This window comes from Ptychodera flava, chromosome 4 (assembly GCF_041260155.1).
Source record: "Ptychodera flava strain L36383 chromosome 4, AS_Pfla_20210202, whole genome shotgun sequence".
In the NCBI taxonomy this organism is placed as follows: Eukaryota; Metazoa; Hemichordata; class Enteropneusta; family Ptychoderidae; genus Ptychodera; species Ptychodera flava.
In genome coordinates this window covers 44,919,413-44,938,869 of record NC_091931.1, presented here as the reverse complement: position 1 = coordinate 44,938,869, position 19,457 = coordinate 44,919,413, and the positions used below count along the sequence as shown (strand labels likewise).

Here is a 19,457-nt window from a genome sequence, read left to right as displayed (position 1 = left end):
AACACATCTTTAAGGAAGGTCGAGACACCATAGAATACACTATACATGAAGAAACTCTGCTTTATACAGTTGTAAGACCAGGTATAAAATGCCTGAAGTCGAGAAGAACAATTCACCAAATAAATTGAATTATGACAACAGATAACATAACGGAGATTTCCCTGAGTGCTGGGTTAAAAAGAAATTAAATCAATTCATATTCAAAAACAGTGATATCAAGGGAGTACTTTTGTGAGATTCCAGATTTTAGTTGGGAATTTTCTCGCATTTTCTTTTCAGCTCAGTATCAAATTTATTCCCGGCACGTCGACCTTATTTCTTATCAGCTGTTGAAGAAAACACATGTTTTTATTTTGTCTGAGAGTTCATGGATTTTCTCATTATGCGACAATATCTTTACATTTGTATTTTCAGTGTTTTTTCCCAATTGTAATTAATTTACCCTCAAAGCCACGATGTAAACAAAATTACCAGTGTACTAACCATATCGAACCAGAAAAACTGATACCAAAGTGGATAGGAAAAGAGAAAGAAAGGATAAGCGAAAAAAACTGCACCACTTAAACTAAATGTCAAGGACCATAGAGATTTATTTTGCACCTTAAAGGTTGGTTTTACATCCTTTTATTACTTTGTGAAGATTTTTTCGTATTTTAAGCAATTTCAAGCGGTAACAAGATTTTGAACAGTTTCCACAAGATACATTTTCCCAACTGTTCGTCTGAAAAAGTCATGAAATAAGGGGCCGTCGATAATAAAAGCTGACGCACGACAAACGTAATTCTTTCGTTTAGTGGGGGAGGGGGTAAAAGCTCATTTCGTTTTGTGTGCGTCAAAATCGCACAAGGATTTTCTATTGTTTTCAAAGTGCGACTTTGCAGCGAGAACGCAAAACTACCTTCGCATTCATCGAGAAGAGAATGACCACAAAATACGGAGACAGAAAAGACAATGAAAAGACATGAAGGTGAAATAAAAACTTGTATGGTTTTCAATGTGATATGTGAAACATTTTCCTACGTGCGAAATACATGTGCCCTTCCGGTATTTTTTTCACGGGCGTGTGGATCGGAGAGGTGCGTGTGGTTTGTCAGAAACGGCATCATAATAGGAAATTGATTTCGCATAAGAACTTTCGTTTCGAGGGGGAGGGAGGGGGTTTCAAGTAAAACGAAGGAATTACGTTTCTTGTGCGTCAGCTTTTATTATCGACGGCCCCTAACAGAAGTAATGTGATCACTCAAGGTAGTGAGAAATGTCCCTTAGCTACTCAAATATCTGTCCACACCAATATCGGTGTTATTGCGCGCTAGACACATTTATTGCCCTCGGTAGGCGGCGTAGCCAGACTGTGTCAACGACACATCGGTGAATTCGAAGGCCAGAGAGATATTCCATCATTTGAGTTTTGTTCATCTGGTCATCATTGGAGTTTTGTTCACCTGGTGTCATATGTACGCATTAGGCCTATCACAGCGGTAAACAAGGTACAGTAATCTTATCTGCTCTACACCTCGAATCATCCTGTAGAGTACGCACTTCAAAATTAGCTTAATGACAGTGTGGTTAAAGCCAGTCTTTTTATACCAGTGATAAAACTAAATTAGCTTTATCGTTTTGCAATTTGATAACCCCCCACCCCCCTCCAAAAGAGATCAACCTTCTGAAAGATGTTTTTGATTCCCGTCTTTGAAGCTGGTTGATTGCTCACGGGCAATACTCGCTCGCGGCGGCCATATTTGACTTCCAAGGCCCAAAATATAAAAGTTGTGAATTCTCCGTCAATGTTTGAACAGCGTTCTGTATTTACACTTCGGTCAGCACTTTTACGTAGCGTACTTTGTTTACAAGTTCCCTAAGAGAATGAAATAAATCACCTTTTTAGAAACTGGAGCACATGTTTCATAAAGCTGTAAAAATTGTGATGAGGTAAAATACAAAATTCAGAACTTTAGGCTTACTTTTGTATAAGAGGGACCGTGCCTTTACCAAGATTTGGTGTAAGGCACGATACAAATCATGGACCTTTGCTGTCAAGTGATATGCAGATATCATGCAAAAACACAGTACAATTCAGCTGGATAACAATGAGTGTGTTGTACTGTGGAAATGGGATTTCATAGGAGAAGTTTACGATTTTGATTCTTTAGAAAGTGTACCCATTAATGATGAATCCAGCTATGATCCCTCAGAATCTCTGTTGACGACACATATGTAAAACTCTGCTGCTTTACAGGTGAATAGGTTATCTATCATATATCATGAAAGTTCACCACTTCCATATTACTATCTAATTCGCCTTTTTTTGGGTGGGGGTGTTGGATATACATGGAACCATGAAGCTGGCTCCATGCTGGAACTTCAAGTTATCTTGTAATAGTATAAGCCGAGGCTGCATATATACAATGTTTTATGCTAGCATTGTACATTGAACAATAATTTGCATTTTAGCAGCTTGATTATTTTGGCACGAATGAGAGTTTCAAAACCCGCAATAGATGATTTATGGCTTATTACATATAAGTGTACAGTCAGCGTGGGCAATCTTCAGATTTTCGTCAAGAGAGCCGCTTGCGCCACTGTGGCCAGTCAGAGCAGCTCGGACAGACCTCAGATAGAAAGCTAAATTTCGAAGCCTGTTTGCAAATGCATGATACAGAGTTCAAAATCAAAACTGCTGCTTATACTTGTTCTTGTTTACTGTATAATTTTACTGTATAATTCAATACTTAATGGAATAAGCGTATTCATAAAATTATCATATGTGCTAGGAAACTCTTGAACGAATTCAGTACATTAACTGTTATGTACTCGGCTTAGGCCGATCTGTCACTACGGCATGACATAGTGGAGCCAGTTAGACTGTTCAGTGACATATCAAGTAGCAACACAATTTGCCTGTTCATGCATGATTAAATCCTTTCAACAGCAGTAATGTAGAGACAACTTGTATGAGGATAATTATCGTATACTGAAGATATTTACATACCTGAATTAAGTCTCTTGTTTCTTCTGTGTAGTTTTAATCAGGATTTGTTCCTTTTGCCGTATAGTTTATACAGTTTTTTTTTCTACCCCATACGACATATTGGAATACCAAGTATTAGCTTTCCAATTTTATTACAGTAACTGTATAAAGTGTTTGATGCATTGGCATGCTGACGATTGAATACCACAGCCAGCATATCTGGGTACTGCTGGGAGAGTTAAAATTGTGGCGAAATAATTTACTTCAGTATTATCAGTCACCACCTGGTCCAACAAATTTATGATTTGCCTAATGCCAAATACCGATTTTATTGTACGATTTATTTCAAAACCACTTGCATGTTATTTTTATGATTCAAAGAGTTAACAATTGTTGACAGTGCTTTGTATATAGGGGAAAATATTTATGTAATTTAGATAAGATTGTAGAGGATAATAGACAGTACAATACCAATGACTCAGGCTGTGAATAGATTACACTATTTTCCTTCTTGAACTATATATACATATATATAGGCCTATATACACACACACACATATATATTATATATATATATATATATATATATATATTATATATATATATATATATATATATATATATATATATATATATATATATATATATATATATATATATATATATCCCCAAAAATTTATAATGACTTTGACTTTTAACCTCCACCGTGTCGAATGCTATCATTTGATCCAATTTCAAAGACAAAATCTACAAATTTGTCTCCAGTTTGTTCGTAATTTCGGAGTACTTTTATGAAATCGAAATTGTAATTGATAATTTAATTTAATCGTGTCTGTAACGTCCAAATCAGCATGGAGTAAGGTGACCAGAGACTCCGAGGATTTTTCGTGGACGATCATACAAGTTATGAAACGAAAGTTGATGAACCTCTCGATACATATTATGGAATTAATGGGACAGGCCATTAGAACATATACCATTTGTACATTGTACGTCTTAATCTCATGGTTGTTACCCTGCCACTATTGAATTCGCTGAAAACTTATTCAAGTGGTTTAATTGCCAAAGATTTTAACAGGCGTCCCCGCAAAGTCAATCAAATTATGTTCAACCTTCCACTTATCTAAGCACGGTGATACACCATTGACGGCTACATGACGGCCCTTCCAAATTTTCTTGACCCTCATAATACTATGAACATGTTTTACACTGCCTTGGTCTATCAACCGTCGTCATTTACTGCAGGACTGGAATCTTAATTGACAACTTGTTCGAGGGACTTGTCATTCACCCTTTGATTTGTTAAAATAAATGGATAGCTTTTATGTCTGGTTTTGATGAAATACAGTTTTTGAATACATTCTAGGTTCCAGCACACTTGTATTGTACGATGACAAACGTATATTCAAGTCATATTGTCAAAGCAAAGAATATGGAGTGTTCACAAACAGAATAGCAGTTGGGTACTTGGCACTGGTTCTGCAAATAATTTCGTCTCACTATGGAAACCCCTAGGAAACCCTGTAGTCCTTGTTTTGCTAGCAGGGTACGTTTACCCATTCTGAACGCCCGGAACCACGACAAATATCAATGGTACAGGATGGTCCTACATAAATTTGTAAATCACAAATGTCCCATGGACCTGGTAATCTATTACCCTTCGTATTACCTTGAATGGAAATGATTATTGGACCAATTTAATGTCACATTTTAAGACATTGTCAATATTTAGGGCATGCGATGTCTTACAAATATTGACACGACTGTCGCTACAGTGCAGGCTGGCAAGCAAGGGTGACAGCGAGCAATTCATTCAAGGACTTTATGCATAGGTCAGAGGTCATCTGTGCGTAGAGCTGTGATAGTATTCGTTACAATAGTAGAGTTACGTTTCTATAGTAGAGTGCTTGTGGTTAGGTACAAAGCGGACGGCCCCTGTGACCCATCTGATTTTACGAACAAATCGATCATGAATAGATTTTCTTTGACGGAGAAGGTCGCTCTGTTCAACATTTTTGTGATATCCAGAACACATAGAATACCTGCTTAAATTCACTCCGTGTAAAACTGCAAAGGTGGCAAAGCTTTACCGGTATACTTGGCTTTACTGGCTTTACCCCTTTGCTGAATGCAAACAGATTATTTCATTTGTGACCTTTGGACAAAATTTATTTTTTACTATTCGCACTTCTTTTCCCAAGACAATTAAAACATGAAAACCTCCCATCCTTATCTAGATGAAAGGCACAAAATCTTGAAACATACAAAGGCTGTGTTAGCAAGCTGAATACTGGACAGTTCAACACGCTACAGGGAGTAGAACAAGAACACAGTTGTATAAACTGAACAAAAATATTGTCAAAATTATCAAAGTTAATATAGCTACTCCCTGCGGGCAGTGTCACTATCAGATACTGCCCTGCTACTGCAGTGTTACTGTCACTGCATACATGAGCAGTGATAGAGATAGCTCTGACTCTGATGTACATGGTTGTTGAAGAAGAGTTTGGGTCAAATGACGCTCATGACAGTGAAACATATTTGTACACAAGATCAGACCAGAGAGCAACACATGGAAGACCAGGAGACTTTAAAAGTTATCAGAGATTTTTAAATTCTGGCATATGAGAATAATCAAAAAGATAGGGTCACCATGCTTGATTTTCTAAATTTTCACATTCTCATCATAAAATAATACAAAAGCAAAACTTTGAACAGTAAACACTAAATGGAAAAATATGTGACCAAATGGAATTATTTATTTTTTAATCAAATTTGCCATTATTACACCCAAAATTTCAGGGATGAAAACATTTATTTGATGGAATATTTTAACCTTCCAGTATTGTCAATTTTGAGTAGCATCTAATTCATAAATGTCTTGTACTTCTGAAACAAAATTTTTGGTAGGTAACTGTGCTCAGTTTTTTACAATATGGCAATTAGCCATAATTCACAATTTGCATACTCTCTCATGATCATCATTTTGTGTGTTCTTCGGCAGGAGCAGTTGACCTGGCCAGAGTTGGATTAACGCAAGTTGGCTTAGACAGATAAATCAAAAAAGTTCACTGATGCGTTTAAAAATGAATCAATTTAAGAACTTGCCTTAGGAATATGACTTTATAAACTGCTAATAATAGGTAGTGTTGAACATCTGCGAGCGGAACGGCGTGATACATGTTTATTTTTCCTGCGCGCACATCCTTTAATGATATACGGGCTTGTGACTGTTGTAGGGGGACTTGAAAAATTTTGATCATATAGAGGGAGGATTTGAAATCTTTTAGGGTATTGAGGGTGGGATCTGAAAAAAAATAAGATTTCCATCGCGATTCCTCCAGTGAACCCCCCAATCGATGGTCGTCTATGGTGAGCTTGGTAGATATCCGATTGAGATTTTCGTCCAAAAACAGTTAATTAAGTTTTATAACCGTTTAAATAATACTGATCATGCCTTGCTAAAGGAAACACTTTGGGTAAATAAAAAATTACGAAGTAAATGGTATATGAAAATAGAATCATTATGTACAAACATAAATGAATCCCATGCAGTAAATCTTGATTAAATTATCACGACCTCTAGTTTCCATATAATATATGATAAACTAAAAGAGGATTTCAATGAAAAGTGGAAGCAGGAAATAAATGATGATAATAGAGCAAAACCAAACGCAAAAGATAAACTGAGAACTTATAGAATCTTTAAAGAACGAATTGAATTCGAAAATTATGTCTCTGAAATAAAAAAATGTGAAGTTACGTACTTGTCTGACAAAATTTAGGATAAGTAATCACCGTCTTAAATTTGAAACCGGACGCCATAGCAAAACACCCTTGTATGAAAGAATTTGTGACCTGTGTCAAAATAATGAAATTGAGGATGAATTTCACTTTATTATCACATGCCCTACTTATAAGGAACAAAGGATCCATTTCTTTGCAGCAGCGGAAAAGCTCTGCGCTAATTTCAAGTCTTTGACAAACAAGTTTAAATTTATTATGGAAAAGGAGACATTGGGAATCAATTTTGCAAAATATATTTTAACATGTATGAGTTACGGCAAAAATATTATAACAATAATCACTGACTGTATTCTGTATCTTTTTTTTCTTTTTGCGATAAGTATGTAGTGTCTTCGTTAAGACTTTTCCTTGTATTTGCAGTGATATTTCTGAGACACTGTCATGTTTTTTTCTGTTCTAAGTTCATGTAACCCTTTTCATCCCTACCATGGAATGATGCGTGTTAATATAGCATTTATATGTATTTATATGTGAACGCAGCCTTACACCCTAAATTCTAGAGATTAAAACGTTTATCTTCTGGAATATTTTAGTCTTCCAGTATTTTCAATTTTGAACAGCATCTAAGTCATATATGTCTCTTACTTGTGAAAAAAATATTTTTCATAGTTTTTTACAATTTGGCAAAATATAGCCTGGAATTCACAATTTGCATACTCTCTCATGTCGTGATTGTCATCTGCTGTGCTCTTCAGCAGGAGCTATTGACCTGGCCAGAGTTTGATAAACTCAAGTCGGCTTAGACTGATAAATTCAAAATTCCACTGATGTATTTAAAATCAATCGATTTAAGAACTTGCCCCGGGAATATGACTCTAAAAACTGCTAATAACAACTGCAAGTAGAATTGCCCAATATACGTCTATTTTTCTTTGTGTGCATCGCTAATAAGCATGCGGCTATATGATAGTGGGGGGACATGAAAAATGTTGATATATAGACGGGGGACTTGAAAATTTTTGAGGGTACTGAGGGGTGTCTGAAAAAAAAGATTTCAATCGCGATTCCTCGAGCCCCTAACTCTTATTTGTGAACGCAGCCTAACTAAACTATTTAGTAGTATTGTGAAACAAATCAGTCCCACTACAACCTTTGAAGTTACGATTAAAGTTTTGGAACACGCCCGGACCATAGCAGATGTAGAGTTTAAAGCGTGGCAGTTCAACCAGTTTCCAATCTTCAGTAAATTTTAGAGTAAACTCTGATAAAAATATATAAAAATAAAATGTACATATATCGATGAAGCTTATCAGTGGAGTGGTAGGATCAATGCTTATTTTTATCAGGGTTTACCCTGAAGAAGGGTTTGTCGTCGAAACGTTGGTATTATTCAATAAAATTTACTGGAGATTGGAGACCGGTTGAACCGCCTCGCTCTTTAATCTACACATAAGCTATTTGTTGGTGTGCTTGGTTTATTAATTAATGTGTTATTTAGTTGTTATTTACTTATTACTTGTGTGTTTGAGTTTGATTTTTTCTGTGTTTGTTTTCTTTGTTTGTTGTTTGTTTGCTTTTGGTTGTTCTTGTTTATGTTTGTTTGTGTGTTTGTCTGTTTATTTATCCTGGGTTCCCTGTACTACCTCCAGCTCGCCCTTCGCCAGTATTTTTGAATGCAGCCTTGTATTGAGAGATCAAAAAAGGGAAGTACAGACTGATATCTGAAGTAAATAAACACGTGATAAAGAATATCATATACTATTGCAATCTGTTTGATTTACATGCGGCAAAGCACTATGTCGAATAGCTGCCCCATGAGACACTATGTTGTTAGACAGAAATACATTTGAAGCACTACTGCCCAGCACGTCTCCAACGTATGTAATTCTATCGAGATTTCTACGCATGTGCAGATTAGCAATTTATGACTCAGTATATATGGTTTGTTCGTGCCCAAGGCCGCCATCTCATGAACTTCAGCTTAATCTAGATACACATCAGTGACGAGTGGTTAACTTGCCGAGCAGAGACACATATCGACATATATCGACATATAACATGTCTTGTTTACATTTAGGGAGATGATCAGGTGAGCTACTCAAATTTTCACATATTCTTAATTAAGTTATAATCTGAGCTGCCTACAAATCCCGGTAAATGTTCGGATTGCAAGCTTGACAACAGGCGCTTTAAGATAATCTTTTTGAGTCTCTGTTCAACACACCATCTCTTTTTACATCCATGAATACATGTCAAGGGTCGCTCTACGCTTGCCCTTGACGTGTATCAAACCACAAGCAACGGAGTTTGAAACGTTCTAAATCTGTCGAGTATTTCATTCATTTTTGAGGTCATGGCTAGCCTTTGTAGCGGAGGTATTTTGAGGTCATGATCAGCCGTGCGTCTTACCAGCTACGTCTCGCACGCTTGCTTCTACGGTCACTGTCTTGAGGTAACAGTATAAAATTATAAGAGGTGGACATTGGGGATCTAGGCTTAGGAGATTAACTCTGAAGCATTATTTGTTTTCTCCCTGCTACACCTAGACTTATTTTTTTCAATTGTGTGAATTCTGGCATCTTAATTTTACAGTAAGAGCTCGCTGACATTGAATCCCCCAATCTTCCGAGCCCCCAAATATGAAATGGTCTACCTTAGACGCTCTCATTTGAACTGAAGCTGACACAAATGAGCCGATAACACACAGCTCTGCCACGCATAGCTATGCTTATGATGAATTTAGTGCTATTTGCAAGAGAGCATGACATTCACAAAGTTATGGGCAAGTAAAACGTTGCTCATTTTACGTTCGTTTTGCGTTTGAAGCTATATCAAAGTATTAAATGTGAACACTTGGTATATCACAGTTCTTACTAGCTGTGGGTCCATAGCTGTGGTGTTTTCGGACGGAATTCCTGCCTTTTACGGGCTGGTTTTGACTTTTTACGATTTTAACCCCGCCACCACGGGGTTAAAATCGTAAAGAGTCAAAACCAGCCCGTAAAAGGCAGGAATCCCGTCCGAAAACACCACAGCTATGGACCCACAGCTAAGTTCTTACAGGGGCCACTGAAAGGTACAGCGCAGCTGTATCTTACGTGTCACATTGCCATGGGTTAATTTTATGTCATTCAGGACTTCAGACGTTTTCATAGATTTTCAGGATTCAGTGAACAATCGCCAGTCAATCAGTACTGTCGGACGTACAAGTTTAGCCAAAGTCAAGATTTTCCACTCGTCAATGCCGAGGCATATAGGCCAAATCACTGTCGCTTGTGGTTCGATCACGGTCGCCTGTTTTCTGTAATTTCGCTCTGAGCCTACGCTCCCATGTACATGTTTATACACGCAGAAACAGGCGACTGTGGGTCCGATACATGGCGAACAAACAGCAGGCTTATCGAATCACTAGTTGAGTGTGGGCCAAACAATATTATAGGATCATTTCTAATCTTCGGACACTCACAAAAACTCGTGAAATGCCACAATTATTTGTTTTCTTGTGGTTTTTAACTTTCATTTTGTCATATGTATAAAGCTTATATGACAATTGGAGTTTGTCTGATCGGTAGAAATCCAGTGTCTGTCTGTCTTTTGCATGGATGGATGGATGGATTTACAGTATTATATATATATATAAGACTGACACGGCTATAAATCCATCTTTACTCGGGCCATGATGAGAAGTGAAACCAGTTTACATGTATTATTCTGGCCTTCAAAACACTGACGAAGCCGTATACTATGTTCGAATAGAAGTTACGTGGCCTCTGACAAGCTAAAAAAATACCCTATATGATGCCTCTCTCCCATACCGGTTTTGTTCAAACATGGTTCGATCGTAACCCCTAGCGCAGATGTATGTTGTTTTTTACAGTACAAACTTCAATTACAAGTGGTGCGGTCAGGCTCACTCAATTAACCTTGACATATGATTGTTTGTAATTGTATTGTTTCTAATATGGCTATGTTATCTGATGCACCACGTTCTTTATTATGATACGCTCCACCTCGATCACTGACATATAAAGCTTATATATTTGTATTACACTTTAATTGCCACATATATTATGTAAATCCTATATTTACAAGCAAGCAATACGATATAATAAGTCCCCACGGACACCGTCCAGGGAAACTTAGGGGCCGTGGATAATTAAAGCATGTGCATGGTAAACGAAACTAAATGCGTTTGGCCTCAAACCCCCCCCCCTCCCCCCTCCTAAACGAAAGTTTGGAAGTGTGAAAATCCAACCCAGCCTCATTCTGTAGCATACCTATACAATCGGTAATTACGTGGTTAAGAATATACAGTATTTTCAATCGGCTTCGAACCCACGACATACATCATCAAGTCACCAAGTAGAGAACCAACAGACAGAAATACTCGACCAAATCCACTACTGGTACACGCCAAACAGTATAGCTCGATATTTTGCGATACAGTAAAACGTGGAGCGAGATGTTGATATGAAAACAGTGCAGTGCGATTTTTGCGCACAGTAATCGAAATACAGCCACCACCCCCACCCACCCCCATAAACGCGGATGTTACGTTTGTCGTGCGCGTGTTCTAATTATCCACTGCGCCTTATTGGTTGTGCGTTCGTGCATGCGTCCGTTCAGGGATATATCTCAGAGATGCCTGGAGCGATTTCATTCAAACTTGGTACAATAATTAACTGCTAATTTGCATTTTTAATGAATTTCCTAACTAGTGGGTTATCTCCAGAACCACCCCATCAAATTTGAAACATGGTACAGATGTTGATCTCTCAGTAGTACCGTGTGTGAAGACAGATATTAAGTAGTATCACGTCAATTGATTGCCAATTTGCATATTTGACGAACTTTCACAATCAGCATGATATGTCTAGAAATGCTGTATGAAATTTGATGAAACATGGTACAGATTTTGATCTGTCAGTAGTGTTATGGCATGCAAAGATATGTAGAAGTATCATGTCAATTAACTTCTAATTTGCATATGTAATGAATTTTCGTAATTATGCTGATATGGCGAGAAATGGTTCCTCAAATTTCATAAGACTTGGTACAGATGTTGATCTCACATGCTTTAAGATTGAATAAAGAAACTATGCAGTGTCATGTTAATTAATATTTAATTTACATATGTCATTAATTTTCCTAATTAGAGTGGTATGTTCAGAAACATTCATCCAATTTGATGAAACTTTGTACAGATGTTGTTCTCACAGTGTTGTAATACAATTCATTGACACTTCAAGTATTGTTTATAAAATTTGTGGTACATGTGATAACCAGTCATTGTTATTATAGAATACAAAAATGTTTGGCAACATCCTGGCAATTAATTACTAATTGACTTATTTAATGACCCTTTGTAATTACGGTGACAGCCCACATTGGTTTACGTTTTCACCAGCATGGAACTCATTCTCGATCTTAGAACCAATAAATGAACAGGACTGCATCCTCTCTTAGGACTTGTAATCAAAGTATCCATTAACAAGTGGGGGCTGTGTCATCAACGATGACTTTTTATTATTATCATAGCATAATTATGCATAATATAGACAGACTTCCAAACATTCATAGTGAGTCTCTTAATCACGTGATACGCGTGATGGGCGCCATTATGTGTAGGCCTAATTAACGTATATTATTTACTTGCTCTCTCTCTTGCTAATTGCAATTGTGAAATTACAACTACGACAAATAAAATGGGTATTAAATTACAATGATAGCAAACGAATTATACATGGTAAATAACATTAAGGTATGAAATACTAGTACCGTGAAGGATACGTAAAGAACGATGACATTTTTAATAAATAGGGGAAACAAGTCTTTACGAGCGTTTCGTGAGAAGGCGACCACATCGATCGATCGTTGGTTGTTATTAAAAACTCGATCGGCCGCTTTGAACACATTACAGCCCCAATAACTGCGAATTTAATGCATGATTTTATTTTCACAACAAAGTTGGTTCGCGTAAATGTGCTAACTGAAGGACAAGTACAGTGCTCGCTGATTATGACAATGCCTACGCGTTTTAACAGATTAAATACTAAACGGGTGCTGCAATCATAAAATAGTGCCCCACGGAAAAGTTCAAAACATGCAGTATTTCCCGCACATACACATCGTGGTCATTAGGAAACAAGCACGATCTGTCATTTACTTGAATGCACAACGCACTGTCACATGATTAGTTTTTGGAAATGGCGGGAAATCTAAAATGATATTAAAACGTTTGAATTTAAATGCCATTTTCGACATTTATGACAGTGTTATAAATAATGGATCCTATTCAAAGAAAACTTGGAAAACTGAGGATATTTTGAGATCGGTTTACTTACACATTGGCAGCTATTGGGCTTTAAGAATACTTAGGTGAGAAGTCCCAATTGCATGGAAGAATTGTACCGCATCTCCCCTAGTTTCCCAGTGATGTCGACGAACCCTATTGATAGAATTGTACCGCATCTCCCTCTGTTACCAGTGATTTGGATGGACTCCCGTATACCCATTTCTTTTCAAAAATAAGTCTGTAAGGTTACAAGTGTATAAACGGCTAAAAGTGCTAGTTGCCTGACTGAAACTTGTTGTGTGCACTGACTATTAGTAAGCGCTCGGTAGATTCGGCCCGACTCAACTAGAAAGCTAAATGTATAGATCCTTTACCTTTTTTTATTGCTGATTCATGAATATATTATGTGTCGTTATGGAATAGCTGATTAGTATTTACAAGCCTTTGTCAAACTGTAGGCTAATTTTAGAATTACTTCGTGATTTGATGTTCATTAATCTGCATGTTTTTACATGATTATTACAGTGACTTCAGAAAATGGCGAGTGGCGAAGCTGACAGCCGCTGAGATGACAACGTGAATCACATCGTCACAATGACGTCACGCAAGAAACGAGTCGCAGTGGTGATAGTTTTGTTAACAGTACAGTGCGGTATTATGATATACACGTTGACACGGCACAATCGACACGTGTCTGTCAAGGAAACGAATGACAACATACGAGTGCATTACTCAATAGACCCTCCAAAAAATTACTCTGAAAGATGTATGAACTCTACTGCAGTCTGCACAGAAACCCCTAAGGACATATCACAGTCAGAAGGTATCTGGACCGGGTTGAAGGATGATTTGTCTGCCTATTCCAGTATCACTAATCGATCAAAGGTAAGAATTGGCTTCTGAGGAAGGTTGCACTTGACACCACTTTCCTATAAACAGTAGAAGTCTCTCTTCTACTGACTGTAATTTTACAAAGTCAAGGTATCAGGTACAATTCAGGGTAAAGGGTGTTTTAAACGAATATGGAAGTCTCGCTTCTATACCGTCTATGATTTTACAAAGACTCAAAGTCAGGGTTACTACAAGGGTAAAGGGTGTTTTGAACTACACGAATGTAGAAGTCTCGCTTCTGTGCTATCTATGATATTATAAAGTCGGGGTTACCTGAAGGATAGAGGGTAGTTTATCGAATACTGCTGTTTACCTTGTTATTTATTAAGCCCTTTCCATCAAGTACTAGATTTTGATTAGGCCGCAATGATAAAAATAAAAACAAACTAAGATGATACGTAAAGTCAAGAAAAAATGGACCACGAAGTGTATTCGTAAAGTTGGGCATTTCTTTGCCAGTTGACGGTTTTTATTGACTCAATACCAAGCTTGTAGAACAAAAGAATTGTTCACTTGTCCTGTTTTTTTTAATTCAAAATTTACTTGTCCTGTTTTTTTTAATTCAAAATTTAAAATCGCTGCACAGCGTTAATAACTCGGAAAAAACAGCCATTTTGAATTTCAAATGTCGGTGAATTTTCAGTGTCTTTTGCTCCACTCCAAACAACATTTGCATGCAGACCCCCGATTACCATTCTTGATTATGAAAAAGAATTTACTAAAGTTTACAAGAGCAGAATATATGTGGAAATTTTGCTCAAACTGTGTGGAATTATTATTATTTTGACGCAGTGGATCGTCGAAATTATTTTAGCGATTAGTTTAGAGGGAATAGAGTTTCACGAAGCACGTTTGAAATGTTCATAATTCTTAATGATCTATATACTGAGAGGGCTTGTATTGCTGCAAATAATTTCGTTTAACTCTTTCTAAACACCGTTTCTTGCACGGGGAAAAGGAAATGAACCACTAATTTATTGCGACTTTGTCTGTAAAATTAGATCTATAATACCTAGGTTCGACCAAAATCTCGGTAATTTCAACTGTAATTGCCCCACTGTGCTAGTAACCGTGAAAACGGGCCAGTTGTTTAACGGTGATGTTTATGTCTGACTCAGTACATTTCAAAACAATGCCTGCTTTACTTTACCGCGCTGACCAGTCAGCAAACCCCTTCACTCATATTGGCACCTATTGGTCAATTGTCAAACCAATGTTTGGTCAGTCACAGGTACAAACTTAAAGTGACAACTACTCCATATCCAGGTTTATATTATGTACACACCTCAATAAAGTAAATGTTTATTTGGTAGCAGTTTTCCCACGCCGCGAAAGTTCGAAAATTACCTTTGGAATATCCACTATGTTACTCTGTTGTAAAATTTCTCCATTTATCGGAGAGAGAGGGATTGTTAGTCCCTGTTTCCATATCAATAACCAAAAGAAATCCACAGTATCGTCGTCAACGTTATTATATTTTATAAGCATAAGTTATGAATCCAAGATCAACCCTGTACTGTTCCCTGGGCCAGTCGTTTTACATTTTAAGCGTTCAAAAATCATAGTCCAATATATCACAGATTTTTCTTCCATCACTTATTTTTCCTAGACTCTTTCGCTGACGCAGTACGAACTGCGTTATTTTCTTAGCTTGAAATTCAACATCGCAGATGAAAAATGCTCGTGTAGTATAAACCTTATTACTCATTTCTCTAGCATTTAGATATCCATTGTGACGTCTGCGCAGTGGTGTCTTCATCAGGACAGTTACTCGGCAGCAAAGCAGGAACTGAAATCGACAACGCCACCTGTGTGATACGAATGAACATTGCACCGACCAAAGGTTTCGAAGTCGATGTTGGTACACGAACTTCAGTAAGAATAGCGGGATTTCTTGGAATGACTCGAGGTATCTTTAAGAGTACAAAATTTTTTGAGAATGAGAGATTTCCAGGGAAAGTGGTTATATGGACCAACAAAAATGGAAATTTAGTCAAGGAGGAATCACTTGAACTCATCAAACACCACGCCGGTTTAGACATGTACATGACAAGTGACGAACATGTGGAGTTTTGTGAAGCTCTTTTCCAAAAGGAAACTGGCAGGAACAGGTAATATATGATTTTTAAATCAGTGATTTGCAGCTGTTAGTGAAACTGGCGATTGTATTAACCCAACTTACTGATCCTACATATTTTACAATTCAGTTATACTTTCACCATCATGACCATCATGGTCATTTTCATCATCAGAAGTTCCACTTCTTTACTCCAAAATGAGCGGGAATCTTTCTGTAATCATAATTCCTCTTCAATGTCAGCACAAACATGTCACCTTTAAACAGAGAAACACACTGCAGACTCAAGATGTCGCTATGATGACGTCATTATTCATTCAGCGACAATAGCTCATAGTGTTCACTTCACTGACGATGCTTGACTTAAACTTTAAATTTCCATACTTAATGAAATGAAGACGTCACAGTTCAGCACACTCACGTTAGTATAACTTGCTGTGAAATGCATTTCCAAGCTTCTTTTCAGAAACAAAGGAAAGCCGTATGCTTCTCAGTGGCATGTGTAGAGACGATTACGTTGTATTGTTCCTGCTTTGGATTGCCTTCAACGGATCATGGAGCTATAGAAATCAGTTTCTAGCGCCATGAACGGATCGTGTTCAAAATGCTGTCAAGATCAATATATAAATACATAAAGTGTATTTATTTGCTTGTGGTTGTCACACAACTGCAAATCACAGACAGTAGAAAATGTGCAAAGTGACAGCTTGTTATTGATGAGGTCAAATCCCATGAATGGTTGGGATTTAGCTGAGCAGCCTGTGACGACCACTGATGTCTTTGCTATAGGTGAATTGGTACCGATGAGTTCGAATCCGATCGAAAATTTACTGAATCGACTCACCACAGTTTTGCTTTATAATTATACTCTCAGGGAAAAATCCAAATCGTGGCTATCGACGGGTTGGTTTACCATGATCTTCGCCTTGAAGGTGTGTGACAAGGTCAAGGTCTACGGAATGATTGATTTCGATCACTGTTCCAGGCAAGTGAAACAATTTTGAACCGAACATATCTCGTATCAAAGAAAAAAAGTAAATCAGTTTAGAGTTCTTATCGATTAGCGTTTTCACAGAGGAAATTTGCAAGAGAGGGGTATTTTGTTCACATATTTAGGTCCGGTGCTTGGACAAAATCAAGAGTATTTCCAGATAATTTGACAGAAGAAACAATTTGTTATTACCCAGAGTACCTCTACGGCCATGACGGTAAGCCTTGTTGTTTACGGTATCTGCCGATTCATGCGCAAGTACCAGTCTCATCAACCAATCATCACCGCGTATTTACCGTCACATGTCCTGATATACCCATGGACACCAATCAGAATGTGTCATCTGGTGGAAAGATGCGCCAGTTAATTTTATAAGTAAGATTTATAATCCCCTCGCTTGTCCCATGACGCTTTTCACGCCAGGGTGAGCACTTATATCATTTGTGGCTGATAGACAATACTTCTGCATAATGAATTTAATATTACTGGACAAGTCCGTATAAGGAGTTTATAACGACCGCAGCAGTGCATTGTGGGATAGCCGGGTAAAGGTCAATGATAGAAACGTGCTCCACGTGTGAAGTATCGTTTACTCTGCAATGTTCTGTCAAGGCTGGAGCTTAAAGCACGCTTGAAAGATTGTCATTGAGGATGGTCTGTGAATACATATGTACATGTATAGTCCTACTCTAACGCTTTGCAGACGACAAATTTGTCAAAGCATGAAGAAGGATACAACGAAGTAAAATTTTCAAGGGATGTTTCCTGCGAGATGTATGGGGATTTATGCACACAATAAAAAAATCACGGCCATCCTGCCGCGCAGCGAGAGCGTCTTTGAAAACAGAATACTGGTAAATCCTTGCAAGAATTTGTCTTCAGTTCTACAGTAATTTAAGTAAAGCGAAATGTTTAGCGACATTTTAGTCAAGAGGCTGCTGATATTTGAATTAGGGGAGATTGGCAATTTCAAAATACTCAGTATTATTGCAATTCATTCTTTCCTATTTGCGTTGGTTTTGCGTTCATCCAAATTTCGCAGTTGTCGATTAATTGCTCTTATTGATTGTCTCTCTTCAGAAATAAGACAAGAAGCAAAGATGTTCCCTACCATTACTACGACAAGACTGAAGTCAAAGAGTGTGACGTATCTAACGCCGGTGAGACCAGGTCAACAGGAGGTCACAGATACCTGACCGAGAAATATGTTTTTCGGAAATGGGCTAAAAGCGCAGACATGGAATTCTTTTACCCGTCTTGGAATATCACAAGTGAATTACACAAGTTGCCTATATTTTTAAATTCTGCAGCAAGTAAATAGATTATATACCATCACTGACCAAACGAAATGAGTGCTTTCATCAAACCATTAAATATGAAAAATCTCAAGAACACTAGAATCACATTTCTGAATGTTTCTTCATTGTATCAGTCGCTATTTTCGACCTACACCTAGAATCAGCCAGCTATGCTATTAATTGAAAACTCTGAGTCTGTATTCAGAAGTAACATTAATATGTCAAATGCATCACATTTAACGAATCCAATTCCCAATTAGACTTAAATATGAACTTTTTACTCAAGTATGCGAGCTAAATGACAAATGAAAACGATAATTTGATCACCGAGAGGAGATTGAAGAGGCGCCGTACGTATTTTGTCAGCATGTGAAAAAGTTACAAAAAATAAATCACTCAAATCACTCTATAACAATATATTATTGCAGACCAACTCTACGCACGTCACATGAAGATTGTCGTATCAGTACCAACGTTTCAAAAAAAAACAAAAACAAATAAAACCAAAAAGCTCCAAGAATATAACTGCGAGACAATATCAGTCCAGCATTTCAGAATCAGTCGTATTCGTTTGCCACTGAGTTTTCCATTCATCCGTTCACAAGCTTAGTTCTATTGGGTTTTGATGACTCCAGCTATGACATGTTTTCGACTTACAGTCATTTGTTCTCAGTCAAACTAAGCAGGAATTTACAAAACCATTTGAAGTTACAGGAGCCAATGATTTTAAGATTTTACTTTTTTATTAAAAATAGAAAGTCTTGATAGTTTTTAAAAGGCTTGCTTTAATCACCTTTTAACTCAGTACTTGCAGGAATCTCCATGATGGTTGTTACAACTTAATTTTATTTCCTTTTTTTTGTCTGTCACGTCGACTTAAAGCATTTTATGTATTGAATTTATTTTATTGTATGCAGTTTAACTGTATCTGGCGTATTTACGCTGTATAGACATTCATGAAAAGAGATTATCATAACTCATAGGGTTACCGAAATTAGTAAATGAAGACACTAAGTATGATAATCTAAAGAAGTTATGGAAGGCTGTACATACAACTGTTTACCGTTATGGTTACTTTGCCTACAGTCTGGTCAATAGTAAGATATGTATTTTTAATATGGGATGTATAGATTCCTGAACTAACAAAATTAATAAATATAAACTACAAAATTAAAAATGCTATAAAGGAG

The 19,457-nt window shown here is 37.2% G+C and overlaps 1 protein-coding gene across 3 annotated transcripts; it reads left to right on the top strand.

The window, feature by feature from the left end:
- The first annotated feature begins 1,308 nt into the window (after window positions 1-1,308).
- LOC139131928 (alpha-N-acetyl-neuraminyl-2,3-beta-galactosyl-1,3-N-acetyl-galactosaminide alpha-2,6-sialyltransferase-like) lies at window positions 1,309-18,682 on the top strand. Of its 3 annotated transcripts, none has more exons than XM_070698247.1 (5): window positions 1,309-1,487; window positions 13,536-13,895; window positions 15,618-16,012; window positions 16,853-16,963; window positions 18,050-18,682. In XM_070698247.1, exons 2-5 carry the CDS (start codon window positions 13,605-13,607, stop codon window positions 18,288-18,290), a joined length of 1,038 nt encoding a protein of 345 aa, XP_070554348.1. In that variant the 5' UTR covers window positions 1,309-1,487; window positions 13,536-13,604; the 3' UTR covers window positions 18,291-18,682. The 3 variants fall into 3 exon arrangements, with proteins under 3 accessions (XP_070554348.1, XP_070554347.1, XP_070554349.1); XM_070698246.1 differs by lacking the exon at window positions 1,309-1,487 and adding an exon at window positions 8,645-8,804; XM_070698248.1 differs by lacking the exon at window positions 1,309-1,487 and adding an exon at window positions 9,134-9,167.
- The last annotated feature ends 775 nt before the right edge of the window (window positions 18,683-19,457 follow it).